The sequence below is a fragment of the Cricetulus griseus genome, chromosome 8 (genome assembly GCF_003668045.3).
Source record: "Cricetulus griseus strain 17A/GY chromosome 8, alternate assembly CriGri-PICRH-1.0, whole genome shotgun sequence".
Classification (NCBI taxonomy): domain Eukaryota; kingdom Metazoa; phylum Chordata; class Mammalia; order Rodentia; family Cricetidae; genus Cricetulus; species Cricetulus griseus.
The window spans coordinates 4,551,134-4,572,865 of record NC_048601.1 but is presented as its reverse complement, the minus strand read 5'-3'; the positions used below and the strand labels follow the sequence as shown (position 1 = coordinate 4,572,865).

Sequence of the window (21,732 nt, the reverse complement as noted above, 5' to 3'; positions counted from 1 at the left end):
TCCCCGGCCCATCTGGCAAGGGCATCTGGCTCCTGAATAAACTCACACTAATTCCCAGACTTTTCTGGCCCACACCTCTCCCTCCCTGTCTCCATAAAACTGACAAGGCTTTTCCTGCTCCATCCACACACTGCCCTCCTGCCCAGACAGCCCAACAGTTTGATTCCTCAGATAAACTTATCTTTCCACAGCCACATTTTTTTAATTAGATTTAAAGGCCCACTGTATGAGATGGAACCCATACATAACACTACTTAAGCAGCCCAAAACCCGAGACTAAGTAGGTCATGGGTCTAGAGGAAAATTTACTACTGTCATTCTGCTAAAGGACCACAGCAATAAAATGACTCCTAATGACATATTGCCATGGCCATAGAGCAGGGCGTCATTCCACCCTCACCAGAGAGTTTCTTCTTGTAGTAAATGGGAATTAACAGAGACCCACAACTGGACAGTATGCAGAGTAATTCTGTCAAGCCCCTCCCCTGGCTCAGGGCTCTATGCAGAGGAGGAGGTAGAAAGATTTAAGAGGCAGAGGTGGTGGTGATTCACAGGAAGCAGAGTCAGCCAGAGAAAACAGGACAGATGCACACAGGGACTCACAGGGACTGTGACAGCATTCATAAAACCTGCATAGGCTCAAAGCAGACAAATCCCTGGCACCGCCATGGGGAAAGGGACACAAAGATCCATCCCAACCAAGAAACTATGAGAAACTAATGGGAGCTGGGAGGGGACCTCTGTTAGCTCCAGCGGACTGGTCACGGTTTATCAACCACACACGCCAGCGCAGGGCCCTTCCCCAGGCACAGTCGGCCAACACGAGACGGACTCTGTTTTTATTTTGTTCATTTTTTTTAGTTCTTTTTGATTTTCCCTTTTGTTGTTTTTCCTGTTTTGTTTTGATTTGGTTTTATGAGTTTTTTTTTTCCTTGCTGCTTTGTTTTTGGAGAGAAAGAATATGAAGTTGGTGAGTAAGGAGGTGGGAAGGGTCTGGAGAGCAGAAAGAATAGGAACAAGATATGCTCTTTAAAAATTCAGTAAAATTAATAAAAATAATAAAATAGAGATCAAGCAGACCATCACCACTCACTCTGCCTCCTCGAGTGGGAGCAATGTGACCAGCGACTCAGGCTTTTGCTTCCAAGACTTTCCCCCATGATGGGCTGCGACCTCCAACTATGAGCTGAGTTGCTCAAGTCCCCTAAAATTGCTTTCCACAATAATAATAAGCCATGAGAAGGTATGTGTGTATCCATGCATGTGAGTGCAGGTATCCTTGGAGGCCAGGATTGGGCATCAGATCTCCTGAAGCTAGAGTTACGGGCAATTATGAACTACCCAACACGGGTGATGGGAACCAACCTCAGGTCCTTGGTGACAGCAGGGCATGCTCTTAGCCACTCACTGAACCCTCTCTCCAGCACCTGTAAGTAGTCTTTGTCAGGGCATTCTGTCATGGCTACAAGACACGCGTGGCTGCACTCACGTGGACTGGAAAAAAGCTGACCTCACAGAAGCTGGGAGCAGTGTTGACAGAGACTGAGAATATTGGATAAAAGGGGGAAATGTGCAAGATTGGGTTTTTTTGTTTTGTTTTTTTTGTTTGTTTGTTTTGGATGTCAAACCCTGGACGCTGCACATGCTAAGCTGTCTGTCCAGCACACAGATGGAGGAACACTAAGTGCTAAGCTACTCATAATTCAGACAGGAGCAGGGACTTCTGGTACACGGTTGTACAATGGGGTGGCTGATGATAACATCATGTACCAAACAGCTCAGAAGCCTAGAAGAAAGGGTACTGACGTCTCCACATGGAGCAGCTAATGCTTGAAGAATGAATTCAGCCTCACGTGAATATCATGCAATGCATTGTGGGTGGAAACCTCACCTGGAACCCCATTATGTGCACCCTGGAGGCTTCAATTTAAAACGAGGTTTTAAAAAGATAACATTTTTGTATTTACATCATTTAACTGTGTTGTTTAAAATGTGAATGAAGATGCAATGGAAAGGATCGTGGATTTAAAAAACAGATCATGCTGTAGACACTTTTATAAATGTGCTGGGTGGTTTAACATCAGCTTGACACAGCCTGGGGTCAAAGAGGAGGGAGTCTCAGCTGAGAGAAACCTCCAAAAGATGGGACTGTAGGCAAGCCTGCAGGGCATTTTCTAATTAGTGACTGATGTGGGAAGGCCCAGGCCATGGTGGGTGGTGTTATCCCTGGGCTGGTGGTCCTAAGGTCTTTAAGAAAGCAAGCTCAGCAAGCCACAGGGAGCAAGCCAGTGAGTAGCATCCCTTCATGGCCCCTGCAGCAGCTGCTCCAGGTTCCTGCCCCATTTGACTTCCTGTCCTGGCTTCCTTCAATGATGGGTAACAATGTAGGAGTCTAAGCCTTTCCTTCCTAACTTGCTTTCGGTCCTGGTGCTTCATCATAGCAATAGTGACCATGGCTAGGACAGTAAATAAGTCACAGTCAGTCGTATTTCACTGGGGAAATAATTTTTCACCACAGGGGGCAATGTCCTTGCTCTTATTGACTATTAATTAGCCATAACTAGGATGAAGCAGAGATGTTAGGTTAAGATGTTAGATATTAGGTCACTCTGTTTCATGTCATATTAAGAAGAGATTTTGTGTGTGTGTGTGTGTGTGTGTGTGTGTGTGTGTGTGTGTGTGTGTGTCAGAGATAGAGAGAGAGAAAGTGAGAGAGCGAGAGAGAGAGAGAGAGAGAGAGAGAGAGAGAGAGAGAGCACACCTCAGGGTCTCATGTATCTCAGGCTGGCCTCAATTCCATGATGCCAAGACAGACCTTGAAGTTATAACTCTCTCACCTCCACCTCTTAAGTCCTGGGGTTAGAAGCATGCAACATAAGACCCAGCCTATTTAGGGCTAGAATCTTACCCAGGGCCTTGTGTGTGCGAGGCAACCTGAGCTGCATCCACAGCCCACAGAAAAAGCCTTTTCATTGATTTTAACCTACAGGCAAGTAAAACCACAGCAAGGTTTAGAATTGAGAACAAGGGTTCTCAATGACAGCACCGATGTCTGAGCTCCAGTTTGAAGAGTGGAGGAAGGTTGAACAGAATGGGTACTGAGGCAGCTCTTGGCAAATGTCCAGGGCAGATGATCCTGTTAATAAACTGAGCCAGGCTGCAGTAGGAAGTAAGGACTGCAGAGTTTACTGTGTACCTAATTCCTCAAACAGAAACAGGCCGGGCTACAAGGAGACTCCTTAAGACAGGAAAATAAATACAACTCAAGAGGCTCAGGAAGTTCCTAAAACTCACAAAATCCCAAAGGTCTGGGACTAGAGAGATGGCTCAGATGTTGAATGTGCACTGCTCTTGCAGAGGACCCTAGCCAATGCTGGGCGGCTTGCAATTGTCTGTAGCTCCATTTTCCAATTTCAGAGCATCCTTTACTGGCCTACGCAGGCATGTGCGCTCAACCCCACCCCCCCAACACACACACACACACACACACACACACACACACACACACACTAAATAAATAAATACAAAATAATTATAATGCCGGGTGTTGGTGGCGCACACCTCTAATCCCAGCACTCAGGAGGCAGAAGCAGGCAGATCTCTGAGTTTGAGGCCAGCCTGGTCTACAGAGCAAGTTCCAGGATAACCTCCAAAGCAATACAGAGAAACCCTGTCTGAAAAAACCAATAAAATAAAGTAAAATAAAACATAAATCATTTTTTAAGGGTTCAAAAGATGACCAGATGAGCAGTCTAGATGGAGACTCTTTCTAGTCGTGTTGCCAGTAAGTTCTGCAGGGGGCTGGGTAAGCCAGACTTTTCAGTGATACAACTGCCTAGGAGTTGCCCATACGCCTGTAAGCAAACCCAATAAACTCAATGGTCCACCAAGCTAGACATAGGTAGAACATGTCTGCTGCTCTATATGGGATGAAAAGAAGTCAGACAGCAGAAGGACATAGCCAGACTTCATCAAGTTTCACACAGTGGACAGAAGGGAGGACAGGGGAGAGTGGGGGAAATCAGAGGAAGGAGACCCAGGAGAGCTCAATGGAGACATTCACTGAGAACCATGGAACCCTGCAGTCAGATGCTGTGGTCTGGAGGGATGGACAGTCAGATGCTGTGGTCTGGAGGATTGGACAGTCTGGTGAGGTACTAAGGAACCTCCCAGACAGGCTATGGTCAGATGACTGGCCCAGCTGCTGCAGGTGAACTTAGACATGGCAATGGATACAGTATCAACTGAAGCAATGAGTAACAATGAGGAAATTTGGTGCTTTTCCACTGGCCACCTCTCATCAAACAGACATTTCCTCCATGACTTTAGAGAACATTTTGTGTTACACACTGACACTTGAATATGGACTCATGCATTTGTGTGTGTGTGTGTGTGTGTGTGTGTGTGTGTGTGTGTGTGTGTGTGTGTCTCACCGTGTAGTCCCAAACTCACTCTGTAGACCAGGCTGGCCTTGAACTCACAGAAATCTGTCTGCCTCTGCTTCCTGAGTGCTGGCACCACCACACTAAGTGGTACTCTGCTTTTAAAATTCATGTCATGGAGCTGGAGAGATGGCTCAGTGTTTAAGAGTGCCTGCTGCTGTTGCAGATGTTGTGGAATATTACTTTAATAGGCAAATATGTGTTCCATTTGTTTATGTTGCAGAATATTACTTTGACTGGGTAAAGGTGTGTTACATTTGTTTCTGCTGCATTTGTTTAATTTTGTAAAGAGTTTACTGTTTCACCTTGCCTGCCTAAGGCAGCTGATTGATCTAATAAAAAGCTGAATGGCCAATAGCCAAGCAGAAGAGGGATAGGCAAGGCTGGTAGGCAGAGAGAATAAAGAAGATGAGGAATCTAGGCTCAGGGAATAAGAGAGGAGAGAATGAGGGAGAAAGAGAGGGAGACACTCAGGGCCAGACAGACAGACACAAAGCAAGCAGGAAAGTAGGACACACAGAATGAAAGAAAGGTAAAAAGCCCAAGAGAAACAGGCTAAATTAAGTTATAAGAGCTGGTGGGACAAGCATAAAGCTAAGGCCCAGCACTCATAACTAATAAGTCTCCGAATCATGATTTCAGAGCTCACTGGTGGCCTAAAAGAAAGCCTGTTTCATTCAGAGGACTGGAGTCTGGCTCCCAACAGCCCCAGGGGATCCAACATCTTCTGCTCTCCACCCATACTGCACTCACAGGCACAAAACCATACACAGACACAGAAGGGGTAGTCCGGGGCCTCTGATGACTGCCACATGAAGATAAGGGCACAGCTCAAATCTGGTTCTGATTAGATGCCAGCAAACACTGGCTTTCCTTGATGGTCTTGTAGGCCAGCAACCCTCGGCTTGTGCTGCCCAAAGCTCCACTTGTGTCACTATTAATGGTCACCAGGAGCTTTACAGCCAACCTCTGCATCCATGGACATGTATCACTGTGCTTTCTGATGCTGTGATAAACGCCATGCCCAGAAGCAACCCGGGGAGTTAGGATTTATTTGGCTCACATGTTGGGGATCACAGTCCATCAGGAAGGAAATTTAGGGAATGTACCTTCCCGGGGAGCCAAAGTCTACAGTGGGCTGAGCCTTCCCATGTCAATCAGCAATCAAAAAGATGCCCCCAGAGCCTTGCCTCTAGGACAATCCGAATGGAGGCGTTGTTCTCAATTGAGGTTCCTTCCTTCCAGATGATTCTAGTTGATGACAAAAAACTCACTAGGACAGCAAAGTGTGAGGTCTCTGGCCACTGGGCTAGCAGTGTCCTGAGACACTGAAAAAGGAGGCAGCGTCCACATCTAGGCCATGCACGCCCCCTCCTGTATTTTTTCTTTCTTCCCTCATATTTTACATTATACCTGAGAGACCAGTGACACTCGCCACAATGTGAGCCCTGTACATACTAGTTACTTTCTGCTTGCTCTGAGGAAATACCTAACAGAAAGCAATGTTAGAAAGGAATGGCTCACGCTGGCTCTCCAGTGGAGAGGACAGTCCAGCTGTGGCAGGAAGGCGGGAGCAGGGACGGCAAGCTGCCTGTTCACACCTGAGCAGATCTGAAGCAGACACTGGCTTTGTTCCTTTTTCCCATTTAATCAGTCTAGGACTCCAGCCCGTGGTATGGGTGTTCACATTCAAGGTAGGTCTTCTCCTTCACCCCGAGTTAACACCCTGAGAGACATGCCCAGGTATCTACTGTTCTGGGTGGTTCTCCACGTAATGAAGTATACAGTCAAAAGTTAGCCATTGCATGGCAGCATCTTGTTTAGGGGATGAAGACCAGGAGTATGTGTTGTCTCCCCCAGGGGGATCCTAGCTTCTGATTGTTAAATATTTGTAGCTAGGAAGTCAAGTCACGGAAACTAGCCAGGGGCTCATGAGATGGGAAGACATGGGACTGAGCCGGGGTGGGGTGGGGGTGGGAAAGGAAACAGCAAAGAAGTGAGGGGAGAATATTGGGGGCAAAGGTTGCAGTGGGGAAGGTGAGGGGAGAGAGATGGAAAGAGGACCGTGAGGGAGAAGGAGGGGAAGCAACCAGGACAGAGTGTTAGGAAAATGCATAAGGGAGCCTATTACTCTGTAAGTAATTTAATGGGGGGGAGGGAAAGAGGGAGGGAGGGAGGGAGGGAGGGAGGAGGGAGGGAGGGAGGGAGGGAGGGAGGGAGGGAGGGAGGAAGACTGGCTCATAGGCCTGCATCACAGAGTCCTACTTTCAGTTAGCGCCCCCACTGCTTCATGGACTCCAGCTTCTCACAAGTTGGAGGTGGGCAGGAGGGAGTTAGTAACAGCTAGACTCCCAGCTGAGAGTCCCATTGTGGAATAGTATCTTAACTGTGTAAAGGTGTGTTACATTTGTTTCTGCTGCTTTTGTTAAAGACATGTTACATTTGTTTGACTGAATAAATGAACCAGGGGTCAGGAGGCTGAGTCAGCAGCTAGCTGACCTGAAGTGGCGGGGGGGGGGGGGGGGGGGGGGGGGGGGCGAAGGGCAGAGGGTTTAGTGGGAGCCCAGCAGGAGGAGCCTCCCTTTTCCAGGAGACAGGAGCAAGGAGAGGTTAGCTACTTGCTGTTCAGCCTCTCTGAGCTAGGAGGATTTCACCTCCACCTTTGAATCCTGAGTTCTATAGAAGGACTGAGATCTAGATAAAGTTTCCTTTAGCGGCTGTGATAGAGCCCGTACCTGGGGAAGAGAATTCCTGCCTAGGAGCAGCCCTTGCGGCCAAACTGCTGTTGGTAGCTGCAGAGTTGCCCTTGCCGATGGGACTGCAGTTACTGAAGGTGCAGCCACTGTATTGAATTGAATGAAAAACAACAGGATCCTGTGACCCTTCTGGGCCAAATTCTGTTCGGAAGTGTCAAGAGTTCCACTGCTGCAGGCCTGGCTATCACTGTTGTTCACTGCCTGGGCAAGTTCATCTCTATTCCAAACTGTGCATGGTCCTGGGGGGAAAAGGCCTACAGCACCCCTCACCCATGCTCTCAGAACCCCAGCAGAGTTCCTCCAATAAACTCATTGGTTCACAAAACTGGATTGGACTGGATGCAGATGCAGAGACCATAAACATGGAAGCCTCGACCCTTGTCCACTGAGTGGAGTAATTTCTTCATCTGCCATCACTCTGGCTACCCTTTCACTCTACAAACTACTGTGTCCTGTCGGAAATGAAGAAACCTGGCACCCAGCCTTCCTCGGGAAATCATTAAGCCCACAACAAAAACCAGCTGGCTCAGCGGGCCCATCAAGCTCCATGGGGTGATAGTGCCAAGGGCATGCCTGGCCCTGGTGTGCTCTTTATAACCATAAATGCCATTACCAGTTTGGCCAGGCAACTGTCAATCACAGCATCCCCAGGAACTCTGTACATCTTGGAGGGACCTTGACTCTGGGTGAACTAGATACCTGGATTTTTTCAGAAACATATACACACACAGAAACACACACACACACACACACACACATGTTCTTTCTTAAAAATTATATTTTAAAGACCTTTAAAGGGCCTTTTTAATTTGATTTAAAGATCTGGCTTCATTTTCATTTTGCTTTGAGACAAGGTCTCACTATACAGCTCTGGTCTGGAACTCATTGTAGACCACACCAGCTTCACACTAGAGGAATCTGCCTGCCTCTGCCTCTGCCCCACACTGCTGTGACAGGCATGCTCTACCGCACCTGGCTTGGTTGATATTATTTTCCATTTCAGAATGAGAAAACACTTCATTCCACAAACTAGAGGACTTACTAGATGAACCAACTGACTGGTTAACGTCAGGGAACATCTGACAGGGGCTCAGACAGAGGAAATGTTTTGTGTTTGTTGAAACTAGAATAGCAGGTGACAAGGAACTTAGGCATGACATTTTGACTCTGAGCCTGGTCGGTATAAATTCGAAGTTCGAAACAGTGGCTTTGGCTGACTTTATATAAAAGGTTGGAGATGAAGAAACTGAGTGGCTCCCAGCCCTTTCTGTGTGCTGGTCCTCTTTGGAAAATTCTGCAGGTTGAAGACACCAGTTCAATCCCACATTTTGTAGGGCAGTTGTGACCCTGGATGGCTGCCCAACTATCTAGGACAGTGACTTCATTCTTTTCCAAATGTCTAGTGTCTGTGACATTGTTTGACAAATGCAAGAAATTTGATCGGTTATTCAACCTCCCAAGCTTCTGTTTAAAAGTGAGACCGACCAAGCATACTGGCACACACCTTTAATCCCAGCACTCGGGAGACAGAGGCAGTCCGGTCTCTGAGTTAGAGACCAGCCTAGTATACATAACTAGACCTCCTAGTCTACAAAGTTCCAGGCAGCCAAGGCTATATAGTGTGACACTGTCTCAAAAGATCAAGCAAAACAAAAACAGGTTTTAAATGTGACTTTTAAGGTGGCAACTTTAGGTTAGCCAATTTAATAAACTGTCTCTGCCTCTTCGAATGATATTTTGCCTTGACCCAACTTGCACAGACTGCTGGACACATAATTAAATGTCACTGGGTCTTTTGCTTTTTTGGGGAGTTGGGGCGAGGGGGTGGGGGATGTGAGTGTGCTAGCCAAGACCCTGCTCCTCCTGAGCTGTACCCATAAATGTGCTGAGATTCCAGCCATTATTGAACCCCCCCATTCCCATACAAGGGTCTGTCCTTTCCCCCATTCCCTCAGGACACAGCCACAAAGGATGCTCTTAACTCCTGACCCTCACTTATAATTTTTTATGATGAAGATTCACACTGGGTCTGAAACTCTCTTTTATTTTTATTTAATCTTATTTGTCTTTTTTCTTTTCTTTTCTTTTTTTTTTTTTTTTTTTTTTTGAGAGACAGTCTCACAGTCTCAGGTAGCTCAGGCTGACCTGCTGTGTAGAGCAAGATGGCCTGGACCATCGATAGTCTTCGTCCTTCAGAAGCAGTTGCACGGTGTGCTTCACCACACCCCTGAGTCAAGAGCTCCTTTGACATCCTGTGCCATTTGTGAAACCTGAGCTGTATTTAATTTTAGGGAGCAGAAAAGAGCCACAGAGCCCAGGCTCCGAAGGGCACAGTTGCAGCCTGGCTTAATGAGAGGCTCGAGCAGAACTGAGAAATAGCACTTGACCTTACATGACCCACAAGGGCTTTTGGCAAACTCACTATGCCATGTGGGTTTCTCATTTCCTGAGAACACTGGCTGGTTAGCTTCTCCTGAATGGCTGGTGCCACACACAGAAAAGCCAGTTTCCTTAAATGTTCAGATGCCATCTGGTCCTCCAGGCAGGCAGATCTCTGTGAGTTCTAGACCAGCCTGGTCGATAAGAGCTAGTTCCAGGGCAGCCTCCAAAGCTACAGAGAAACTTTGTCTCGAGGGAGAAAAAAAAAAAAATTGATATAGGGAGACCTCTTAAAAATCTTGGCTACATATAAAAAAAAAAAAAAAAGAAAAAAGACTACAGAACAGGTAATGTATGTGCTGATCCCTCCACATGGCAATGGCTCTGAGACTGAATGAGACGTGTAAATTTTACTGGCTAGAGTCTTCATGACTTATTATTACATGCCATCCTTTCATACGGATGGATAAAGACATATTACAGTTTGGTTACACAGTCCAATCAGGCTTACAAAATTAACAGATGTCTTTTACCTGCTCAAACATAAAAAAGAAAATCATCTTTAACTGACTTGTGCACAGTGTGTGTGTGTGTGTGTGTGTGTGTGTGTGTGTGTGTGTGTGAATCTTACCTTTAAAGGTTTGTGTATTTTCAGAGCAAAAGGACCAGCCAGACACCAACAAAGACAAGTAGCCCAGGTGATCCAGCCTCTCACAATGCCTCTGCTGCAGTTCTTCATAAAGCTACATCCAGAACAACTTCAGGTGAGTGGCCAGTAGGGCATTGACTGTGGGGTCATGGGCCACAGATGACAGATAATTAAAATATCAGTAGATCCCTGTGCAGTGACTAAGCCAACAGAAAAACAACTGCTCTTCTCCCTGTGGCCCTAAGACCTTCAGTAGGGTCAGAGGCTTACACTGAGAAATCTTCTTACGACTTCCACGTGGACATTACAGTAAGCAAAGGTCATCATTCTGGGGCACAAGAAAAGCAGGGGACATAAATCCCTCCTCTGTGTGATTAATCACACTGTCTGCCACTGTTCCAATGCAGAGTCTGGGGCAATCGATAGGATCTCTGTGCATGGCTGCCAAGAGCCAGTATGTCAATTATAGTCGAAAGGAAAACACAGCACAGGCCAATGAACAGCACGGAAGGGTAGTTAGTGAGTTACACAGCACAGAGGGGTAGTTAGTTACACAGAACAGCACAGGGGGTAGTTAGTTACACAGAACAGCACAGAGGGGTAGTTAAGTTACACAGAACAGCACAGGGGGTAGTTAGTTACACAGAACAGCACAGGGGGTAGTTAGTACACAGACAGCACAGAGGGGTAGTTAGTTACACAGAACAGCACAGAGGGGTAGTTAGTTACACAGACAGCACAGAGGGGTAGTTAAGTTACACAGAACAGCACAGGGGGTAGTTAGTTACACAGAACAGCACAGAGGGGTAGTTAAGTTACACAGAACAGCACAGGGGGTAGTTTGTTACACAGAACAGCACAGGGGGTAGTTAGTTACACAGAATAGCACAGAGGGGTAGTTAGTTACACAGAACAGCACAGGGGGTAGTTAGTTACACAGAATAGCACAGAGGGGTAGTTAGTTACACAGAACAGCACAGGGGGTAATTAGTTACACAGAACAGCACAGGGGGTAGTTAGTTAGTTACACAGAACAGCACAGGGGGTAGTTAGTTAGTTACACAGAACAGCACAGAGGGGTAGTTAGTTACACAGAACAGCACAGGGGGTAGTTAGTTACACAGAACAGCACAGGGGGTAGTTAGTTAGTTACACAGAACAGCACAGGGGGTAGTTAGTTAGTTACACAGAACAGCACAGAGGGGTAGTTAGTTACACAGAACAGCACAGGGGGTAGTTAGTTACACAGAACAGCACAGGGGGTAGTTAGTTACACAGAACAGCACAGAGGGGTAGTTAGTTACACAGAACAGCACAGGGGGTAGTTAGTTACACAGAATAGCACAGAGGGGTAGTTAGTTACACAGAACAGCACAGGGGGTAGTTAGTTACACAGAACAGCACAGGGGGTAGTTAGTTAGTTACACAGAACAGCACAGAGGGGTAGTTAGTTACACAGAACAGCACAGGGGGTAGTTAGTTACACAGAACAGCACAGAGGGGTAGTTAGTTACACAGAACAGCACAGGGGGTAGTTAGTTACACAAAACAGCACAGGGGGTAGTTAGTTACACAGAACAGCACTGGGTGGGGTGGCTGTAATCACCTGTTTCCAGCTTGAGGGAAGGGACCAGCCACCTGTGCCTTGCAGGCTGGCCCAGAATTGGCTTCTCTTGGGTCAGTGAGGAGCATCTGGGGTGGGTGGTGAGGACAGGAAACTACCATCAGGTTGCAGAAAGCATCAGGAACAGATTTCGGGGGACAATTCTGGAAAGTCTGACCTCAGGAATATGAGGTGGGTTGCAAGTGGACGATGCTCTAACTTCTCTGGTCATGTGATCAACCTTTCCCAGGGGACTCCAGGGCCCCACCTTCCTGAAAGCTTTTCTGATTCTGCACCGAATCTTTTTTGATACCACTGTACTTTGCACAGATGCTTATTGTAGAAGTCAACTCTATTATATTTGTGTTTGCCTCCCTCCTTCTCTCCCAACGTCTCTTCCCATCTCTGTCCATGAACACAGCTATTTCTCAAGACTAAGAATGATGTGGAGTCGCCAAAGAGATGGCTCAGTGGGAGAAGGCACTTGCTGCCAGGCCTGACGACCTGAGATCTGACGGGGGCGTCCTTCTCTACATCTGCTTCTCTGATTGGTTGATGGGGGATGTCCTTCTGTGTGTGTGCTTCCCTTATTGGTTAATGAATAAAACACGGTTTTGCCAATAGAGCCAGGAAGATAGGCGGGACTAGGAGACGAGGAGGACTCTGGGAAGGGTAGGCAGGGAGAGTCCGCCATAGAGAGACGCCCTGTAGTGGAGGAAGGAGTAACAGATACGGACCCTTCTCCAGTAAGATAAGACCACGTAGAAAACACTTAGATTAATAGAAATGGGTTAATAATTAAGACAGAGCTAGCCAGTAAGAAGCCCTAGCCATCAGCCATTAGTTTTATAACTAATATAGTGTCCGTGTGTTCATTTGGAGCTGAAGTAGCTCTTGGACCAAGCTGGAAAGAAAAATCTAGCAACAGAGTTCTGTCCTGGGGAACCACATGATGAATGGAGAGAACAGACCCCCCCCCCCCAAAGTTGCCCTCTCACCTCCAGGAGCCGTGGCGTGCACACAACCACACAAAAGTTTTTAAGTAAAAGAATAATTAGGTAATGCCTAACTCACACCGTATAAAATGTCTATTAGCACCAGAAATTTATGCCAAGGTTAAATTGTATGAAATTTAAATCAGCTTCTGTTTGTAGGCCATTACCGATCCGTATAACTAGTATGTTAAGGACACATTTATATACTCTTTTCTATTTTTATTTAGGGGGGAGGCTTGTTTTGGCTTGCTTGATTGCTTGTTTGTTTGTTCTTTTTTGAGATGGGAGCTCACAGTGTCCAGGCCGACCTCAAACTTGAGTAGTACTCCTTTGGCCACACACACACACACACACACACACACACACACACACATTCAGGGGTGCACAGAATTATATGAATAAATGCAAAAATAAATAAAAGCATTCATAAAACCCCTGGGCAAATCTGTCAGGAAAGGGAAGCATTAATCGTTGATGCGCAGAACAAAAGCAAAGCGAAAACAACCTCGGGGAGCTGGGATGGCACAATGGGTGTCGAAGTCTCCAGGAAAACTAGAGAAGCCCTGGCCTCCCCAGAACTAACAGCTAGAAAAACAAACCCCAAGGAACAGCTCTTCTTTGGCAGAAGGAAAGTCCAAAATTGCCTAATAGATTTTTTTTCTTTCTGAATCTGAGGGCTCGGTGAACATTGTCTAAGCATCTCTTTGTTGACTTTGTCTGTCCTGGTATGCCTTCATCAGTTTGCTTTAAAACCACATTGTCTGAAACAAAGGAAAACAAGCCAGCTGGATGGGAATGGTCAGCACTCTGGGCCGTGGGGACTCTGTTCTATACTCTAACCCTAGCCCCGTCCACTGAAAAGCAGGAACACTCAACCACGGAGCCGGTTCTCCCACCCAAGCTCCGCTTTCTTAATTCAGCTAGCATATCCTTCTTCAAGCCTGCTGTTTCTTCTGGAGTCATCAGCAAACACCCTCATATGCACAGAGCATCCACCAACCCCGACACCATGGAGTCTGCCATGCAGTACACCTCCCAACATTCTTTATGTCTGTAGTTATCTTTAAAGCCAAGTTTCACACAGCCCAGGCTGGCCTCAAACTTCCTACATACAAGAGAGACCTTGAATTTATGATCGTATCTCCATCTCAGGTCAAGTACCCAGATGGCAAGCACCTGTCGCCATGCTCGACTCCCTATTTTAACTCCCTATTTTAACTCTATCTTTTATCTCCAGAGTTCAAAGAAGTACTTACTATGATTTCACAATTTGCTGACCTAACATCCAAGACTATGATCACAAGAAATGGTACCTCAAACCAGCTAGTCAGAAATGAACATACTTGGCAGAATTCCCCCCTCCTGTGTGGTGATGGAATGCAAACAACTGCTCAATGACTGCCCTGTGCAAATCCACCATGACCTCATGCACGGTGGATGAAACTGTGTCTGTCCCAGCTGTGTTTCTTTGTCAGCAACCGTGACTTCTCCTGACTTCTCCGGGTGAGCACCCCAGCAGGCTGGCTACTTCTCTGGGTGAGCACCCCAGCAAATGTCCTTACGTTGGCACTCATAAATTCTCTGAATGTTTGGCCTCCAAAGCTGTGCCAGAGGCTTCCCATGCATGTCTCCAGCCCACATAGAGTCCGTGGTGAGTTACACCCTAGCCTGGCCTACGTGAGATTGTCTCAAAGAACCACAACCAAACAAGGCTTCCAAAGGCAGATATCCAGGCAAGGCCAAAACAGCAGAAGCACACACTACATATGAGACAATTGATGGAACATGCAGGTTTATACATAGGAAATAAAGAATAAGTGAGCTGGCTTTTTTTTTAAGTTAAGACTATTTTCAATGTAGAGCAAATTCACAGTTTTCCAATCACAAAGAACCATGGTTTTTAGTATAACTTCAAACTATTGTATAATTATGTCATTATGTAATTTCCTCTGTTTTTTTTTTCATTTCATTTTTCTTTTCTTTCTTTTTTTTTTTTCAGTGACAAATGCATTTCATTCTATTTAGATGTTGAAGCTCTTGCACTAAGTTTTTACAAGCTGGTGAACACTGACAAATTATTTCTCCCAACAGAACTATAACCACACATTCCCAGACAGAATAAATATATAGTTGAACTAACATTAATACACATCACCATTTTATCGATTACATAATCAAACAAATGATAAGTATCCAATTATTAAGTTACATAGCTGAAAAGGCATATAAAATATGTCTGCTCAGTTTGTCAGCAGATCCCACGTCTTCTTTTTTATTTTTATTTTTTCCGAAGTTGAGAAGAGAAGAGAAAGCCATAATTCAAGCAAGTTGGAAAACAACTTCTGATAGGTATGGAAAAAAACAAGAATTTCAGAAATTTTGATTAAGAATTGGTTAGCTACAACAATGTATCTCTACCTTTTAAAACTATTTACTAAATTAAAGAGCGTATTCTACATGTTCTGCACAAGACAAAGGCAATATTTTACTAAAAATATTTAATAGCCTCCTCCATTCTTTTATCAGACCTTCCCTGTTTAAGTTGCACCTTTGAGTGCAAACAATAACTATACGGCTTTTTGTCTGGAGACATTATTGAAGACATGTGCTTCTGTAACAAAGTTGATTTTCAAATGGAGGTTCCCCATAACAGCACAAAATAATATAAAGACATTAAATAATCCGCACAAGACTTCTTTCTTTTGTTTTTAAAAGAGAGAAGATCTTGCTATATGGCCCTGACTGGTCTTGTACTCAATATGCAGCCTGACTGGCCTCATATTTCTGGCAATCTTGTATTGGTTTCTACTGCAGGAATTACAGGCTTCTACCACATAGTTGGCTATTTTCTTCTTATACTTGTCTTTCTGTTTGATCCTTTTTCTATATTTCCACAATAGCTCTCAACCTTATTATTTAACATTTTTTTCTTTCTTGGAGTATGGCATCTCCAAAGGCTCAATGATAACCCTTCACCACGTGGCAATCCCACACTACATAGTAACCCCTAACTCAGTGGTAACCCCATACTCCGTGGCAATCCCACACTCCATGTAGTGGAATCTCAAGTTCAAGGTCATACAGGACTATCTGGTAAAATCTTCTTTATAAAAATAGGGCCTGGAGAGATGGCTCAGTGGGAAAGAATACTTCCTGCCCTGCCAGGGGACTTGAGTTCAGTCCCAGGACCCTATCAAGCTTCTCACAGCCACCTACAACTTTCATTCTAGGGGTCCCAAGGCCCTCTTCTGGCCTTTGATAGCACCCACACACAAAGAATAAAATAAATCTTTAAAAAATAAGACGTAACGTCTTTAAAAAAAAAAAAATCAGCAGGGAATGGTGACTTGCACTTTTAATCCCAGCACTCGGGAAGAAAAGGCTGGCAGATCTCTGTGAGTTCAAGACCAGCCTGGTCTACAGAGAGAATTCCAGGACTACACAGAGAAACCCTGTCTCAAAAAGCAAGATTCTGTGTGTGTGGTGTGTGTGTGTGTCTGTGTATGTGTCTGTGTGTGTGTCTGTGTGTGTGTCTGTGTCTGTGTGTGTGTGTCTGTGTGTGTGTGTCTGTGTCTGTGTGTGTGTCTCTTTCTCATTAACCACTGAAAACAAGAAAATATTCTGGGGAAACTACTTTCCACCAAAAAGTCACTGTATGATAGAAGAGTGTCTGTGAAACACACCATGCCATCGCGAGTAAGATGGTCTAATTTCTAAGCTATTTTAAGGATATAAACATCTGATTCTAGAGGTAATGTAACTCAGTGACTGACTCTGAAAAATTACTCAGAGCAGTGATGAAATGGACACTGGCACCTGACTGGTCTCCAAAGCTCTGCCTCGATGGCACATTCACACAGCACTGGGAACCCAACGCCTTAACATGCAACAGCTACAAATGCAGTCACACCTGTGGGCCAGCACACCCTAAGCCCTGACTTGGTGTGTATTTTATGTGTGCCTGTACATGGGAGTGTGCACCTCCTCTCAGGGGCTCATGGAGGGCAGAAGGCTGCAGACTCCCTGGAACTGCAGCTACAGGTGCTTGTGAGCTGGGAGCCGAACTCTAGGAACCTGTGAGAGCAGCAGGCAGCCATCTCTCCAACCCTTAAGATGGCTTTTAAAATTGGGCTGCAATTCTCATGTGTATCTCTGCTGATTTAAAAAGAGCCCAGTCTCATTGGGCATGGCCGAATGACCATTTCCTTCCCAGTTGTGCCTCAGAGACCCCGAAGAAGCGATGGTTATCATATGCTGTGTTAAACTCTGAACAAGAAATAAATGGCATTGCCAAGGCTGTCCATGGGTACAACTGAGAATGAGTGGGTTATCTAGATCCTCCCATGCTTGCTGGGAAAGCCATGTCCCACAGACAGTAGGAGATGGGAAGGGTGCCTGGGACAATGTGGGAGGTGGGGTAGCTCAGTGGGTAAGGCACAGCCCTAAAGACCTGAGTTCAAATTCCCAGAGCTCAGCAATGTCAAGTGAGGCGGTGCCTCTCACAGGCCAGCTTCCCTGACACACACAGTTGTTATGATAAATCTTTCTGCCAAAAGCCACCCGAGCCCCACCGCCATGTGGGCGGTCTCTGCCAGCCACCCGAATTCTGCCACTGCGTGGATGGACAAAATAATACAGAGACATATTAGGTACAATGCTGCTTGGCCAATGACTAGAATTCCCATCTGCTAGCTCAGTCTTAATTATCATAAATCTATGTATTTTATAAGACTTATCTTATCGGTCGCCTTCCACTGCTGTCCCTCCTTGCCAGTGGATGCTGAAGGAAGAGCGGAGGGGAAAGGGGGCACACTTCTGGTTTCTCTTTGCTTAAATATGAGTCTCCTTGCTATGTCACTTCCGGCCTGGATCACCACTTCTCTACTACATTTCCCAGAATCCTCTTTGACTCCTAGTCCCGCCTAACTTGCTGTCTCATTGGCCAAACAAGTACTTTATTCAATAATCAATAAGATGAACATACACAGTACATTCCCCATCACACAGTGGCTCACAACAAAGACTGTTTCAAATGAGAAAGGTAAGAAGCGCCAGAGGCTGCCCTCTGACCTCCCCACACACGGTAACATGTATGTACATGCCTGCACTCACGCATGTAAACAGGCAGGCACACACAAGCACACACAGTACACACACACACACAAGACAACGGGATCAGTGAAGCAGCTCCACGGGCAGAGGTGCTCACTACCAAGCCCTGTCTCTTAGGTTCTATCCTGGTCACTCTCCTGGTGGGCAGAGAGAACAGACTCTCAAACGTTGTGTGTTGAGCCTGGAGAGATGGCTCAGTGATCAAGAACACTGACTGGTCTTCTAGAAGATCTAGGTTCGATTCCCAGCACCTCTATGGTGATTCACAACCCTCTGGAACTCCATTTCCAGGGCATCTGACACCCTCTTCTGGCATGCACAGATACCCGTGCGGCCAGAACACCCACACGCATAAAAACGAATCTTTTGAATTAATAAAGAAGCATAGTTAGCAGACTTTGGAGGAATGGAGGAAACCCTTTAGGCAGGCATCCCATGCCATCTCCATAAAAGGCTCTCTATAAGACCCCTAAAGTCACAACCCAACGCCCAAGCAGCATCCTCACTTATATGGACTGAAATAAGGTCTGAATAGTCCTAGCTTTCTCTGGGTTGGTAACAGAGTTTCCTCATGGGCACACATGAGAAATAAGGAATAAAACTTACAATTGGGAAAATAACCAAGCAAGTCACAGATACTCTGGAAAGCCTCTCACTTAGGATCATAAGGCTGTTTTTAATTTCCTCCCAGAAGGTTGCAACCCATTCCCAATGAGTATCCAATGACCTGAGAATAGTCCTTACCTACAGACTTCCACCCCCCTTGATTTTGTTGTTCTTAGCCCAGAGTTGGTCTCCTGTAGCCCTAGTGGCTGCTACACAGCCAAGGATGGTCCTAAATTCCCGAGTCTTCTCTCTCCATGCCACAAGCACTGGGACTATTTACTCGTGGTGCCTCCAAGCCTGGCTCACAGTGACAATTTTTTAAAACTCCGTCCTTTGTCTCCATGGCTCAGAAAGTAAATTAAACTGAAATTTGCCCCTCCCCACTTCCCGACAAGGCAGTGCCACCCTAGGTTAGCCCTCGTCGTTAGCTTTGGGCCTTGCTAAAGGGTCCACAGCTGGGGAATGTGAACCCCTTTTCTCAGTGAGCTGTGGAGTACAGCACGTAGCTTTTCTCTGCACATAAACTGCCCACCCAGAGTTTGGGAACTTACATTTTAAGGTAGATTTACACAGAATGAGCAACTGAATCAGATAGTGAATACATTAAATGCATGTCTACCAAAATAGTACGCGTATGATTTAGTGAAACAAGGCAGAGAAGTAAAATACACATATATCTCCATGTCTGTAAGGGCTAGAGGCAAAGGGAGCCGCGGTATGAATGAAGTGATGAGGGGATTCCGTCCAGTCTCTAACTCCCTCCTCCACCTCCTCAGAAGCTGAAATGTGGCTGCGCTCCACTGCTCCCAAAAGCCCACGGTTTATTACTGGAAACTTCCTTCCCGGAAGCTAGAAAATGGCACAACCAACTGAGTACCATTTCCCTTAGAAAGGGGCGCCTTTCAGATCTGAGAGCCTAAAACGCCTCTGTCGGTGGCTGGGCTAGCTACCATCAGATTAGCACTAGAAGACAACGCCTGGACGCTCCTGTCCCTCAGGCTGCCCTAAAGCTCAAGTGACCTGTAACTCCCGGAGCTTCCACATGGAGCCTGGAACCGAAAAGATGCTAAGAAGGTCGTCTTCCCGCTTCCATTACACCCGCCCAAGAGAGCAACCCGAGCATCCTCCCCAAACCCCATCTCTGGGCAGCTCAGACGCAAGGTCTTTCTTCCCGCCTCGGGAGACTGTGGGACAGGTGTTGTGACATCCTCTGAAGCTGGGTACCGAACCCACAGACCCCGGGCACGAGCCCGAGTGGGAGCAACTGCGGACGGAGACCAGGCCGGGTCCCCAAGCCTGGTGGCCGAGGACCCGAAACAAAGCGGGTTTGTCCTTTCATCTCCTCTCTCCGTCCGAGATGTCCCCGGTGGGTGGCTGCATTCCAGCAGGAACTTCAGTCCCTTACCTTCATTGCTCGTGCGGATATCGGGGCTCCAGCTCCTGAGCGCAGGTCTGAGTCTCCTCCAGCTGCGGTGCGGCGGCGACACGTGGCGCTCAGGGTCGCGGAGCACGGAAGATGGAGAGCTGGGAGCGCTGGGCTGCGGATTGCATCAGCGACTGGCCCTGCAGGGAGCTGCAGCTGGGCCTCAGGCACACTCCAGGGTGGGGGACCATGTGATGCGGCACGTACTTCTCTTGCAGGAGGGGAGACAGCTCTGACAGGACCTTTGATTCACTTCCTCTCTGCTGGCTGCTGAGAAGCCTGGCTACCTCCCTCCCCTACCTCAGCCACACACTGCACCCGGTCAGAGCGCACAAGTTTTAAGATATATTTTGGGATAGTAAGGAACAGCTTGGATTTTTCCAGGGCTGTGGGTTCTCAATCTCTAACCTCAGTCTACTCTCAAATACAGCCGTTCTTGCCAATTCCTTCACCTTTTAATTTTTTAAAATTACATTTAGATAAATGTAATACATTTCGTGTAGGGGTATGTGGCTAGGTGGGCTCGCACAGTGGCGCCTGTGGAGGACAGCCGACAGGAATGGGTTCTCTCCTTCCACCATTGGAGCCCTGGGATGGGCTCTCAGGTTGGGTAGCCAGCTTTCTTAGTTCGCATCCTCTGATGTGCACACACAGAATTTTTCTGATGTGAGATTGGCGCGCCACTTGGCCACTTCCTCTCCCTCTCCACACACAAGTGTCCCAGTGGCTGGATCTCTGTATGTAGCCTCAGGCTAGACCCCAGCTGACAGTGTTCAGGGGCTTTTAGTGAGGAGAGCCGCTCCCATCTGAGGACCTCGCTAACTTTCTGTTCAGTAATCTAAGCAGATCTTTGTTGTGAAATTTTTATTCCTAACTCCTTGGAAGAGAATCAGCCTCGTCCAGGACTGTTTTTCCTGTATCCTCTAGAAATAAAAATGATTTTTCTTTTTTTTTTTTTTCCTTTCTGAAGCCTGGGATGAACTGGTGACCAGGCAAACGAATGACTGAGTTATCTTTGTACCCAGCACAATAGAAAGGTTCTTCCATCCATTCGACTTAGTCTAGATAGGCTTTTTAACTCTAGTAGCACTATGTACATCAACAGATGAATGCAGAAATACGTGAGTTATCATTCATAGGATGGAGCATTCATCCACAATAAGAAGGAATTCAGCCACCAGGCAGTGATGGCACACACTTTTAGTCCCAGTACTCAGGAGGCAGAAGCAGGCAGATCTCTGAGTTCCAGGACAGTCAGAGTTACAGAGAAACCCTATCTAGAGATGTTAGACCCCCGAAAAACTCAAGTACCCGGGGTCCCAGGCCATGTTCTCGGTCACCCCAATCACCAGGCGGATTCGAGAGCTTGCTGTAAACTGCACGAGGCTTTATTGTAATTTAACGAGCTAACAGGGTCTTTCACCCACCCGCCATGGCAGATGGCTAGTAAAAGACGGCTCCTAGGGCCTCCCAAGAGATCTTATAGGGCAGCATAAGGGGAGTGTCTAGGGGTACGCACAGGCTCATGATTGGTGTGCCTCCAGCCTTGGAGGGCTTGCCCTGTGTTGATTGGTCAACTGGTTGTTATGGCCCATAGGCCCTCCTAGAGTGGTTGCTATACTTTGTGCGTCATTGCTATGCACTTGTCCGTAAAGCACACCCAGGGTCATAAAGCATAGCGCCACCAGCTAACTTCTGATTGTTTCCTTGTCACGAGGCATCTGACTTTCTAGTTTCTAGGACAAGGTCACAGAAGCACCTGTTCGG

At 46.6% G+C, this 21,732-nt stretch overlaps 1 protein-coding gene across 1 annotated transcript in view; it reads right to left on the bottom strand.

The window, feature by feature from the left end:
• Bcat1 (branched chain amino acid transaminase 1) overlaps positions 1-20,212 on the bottom strand; it is a 76,218-nt gene extending 56,006 nt beyond the window's left edge. The window contains exon 1 of the mRNA XM_027430146.2: positions 19,948-20,212. Within this exon, the coding sequence (XP_027285947.1) occupies positions 19,948-19,953 (6 nt within the window). The 5' untranslated portion in view covers positions 19,954-20,212. The remainder of the gene's footprint in view (positions 1-19,947) is intronic.
• Positions 20,213-21,732: the final 1,520 nt, after the last annotated feature.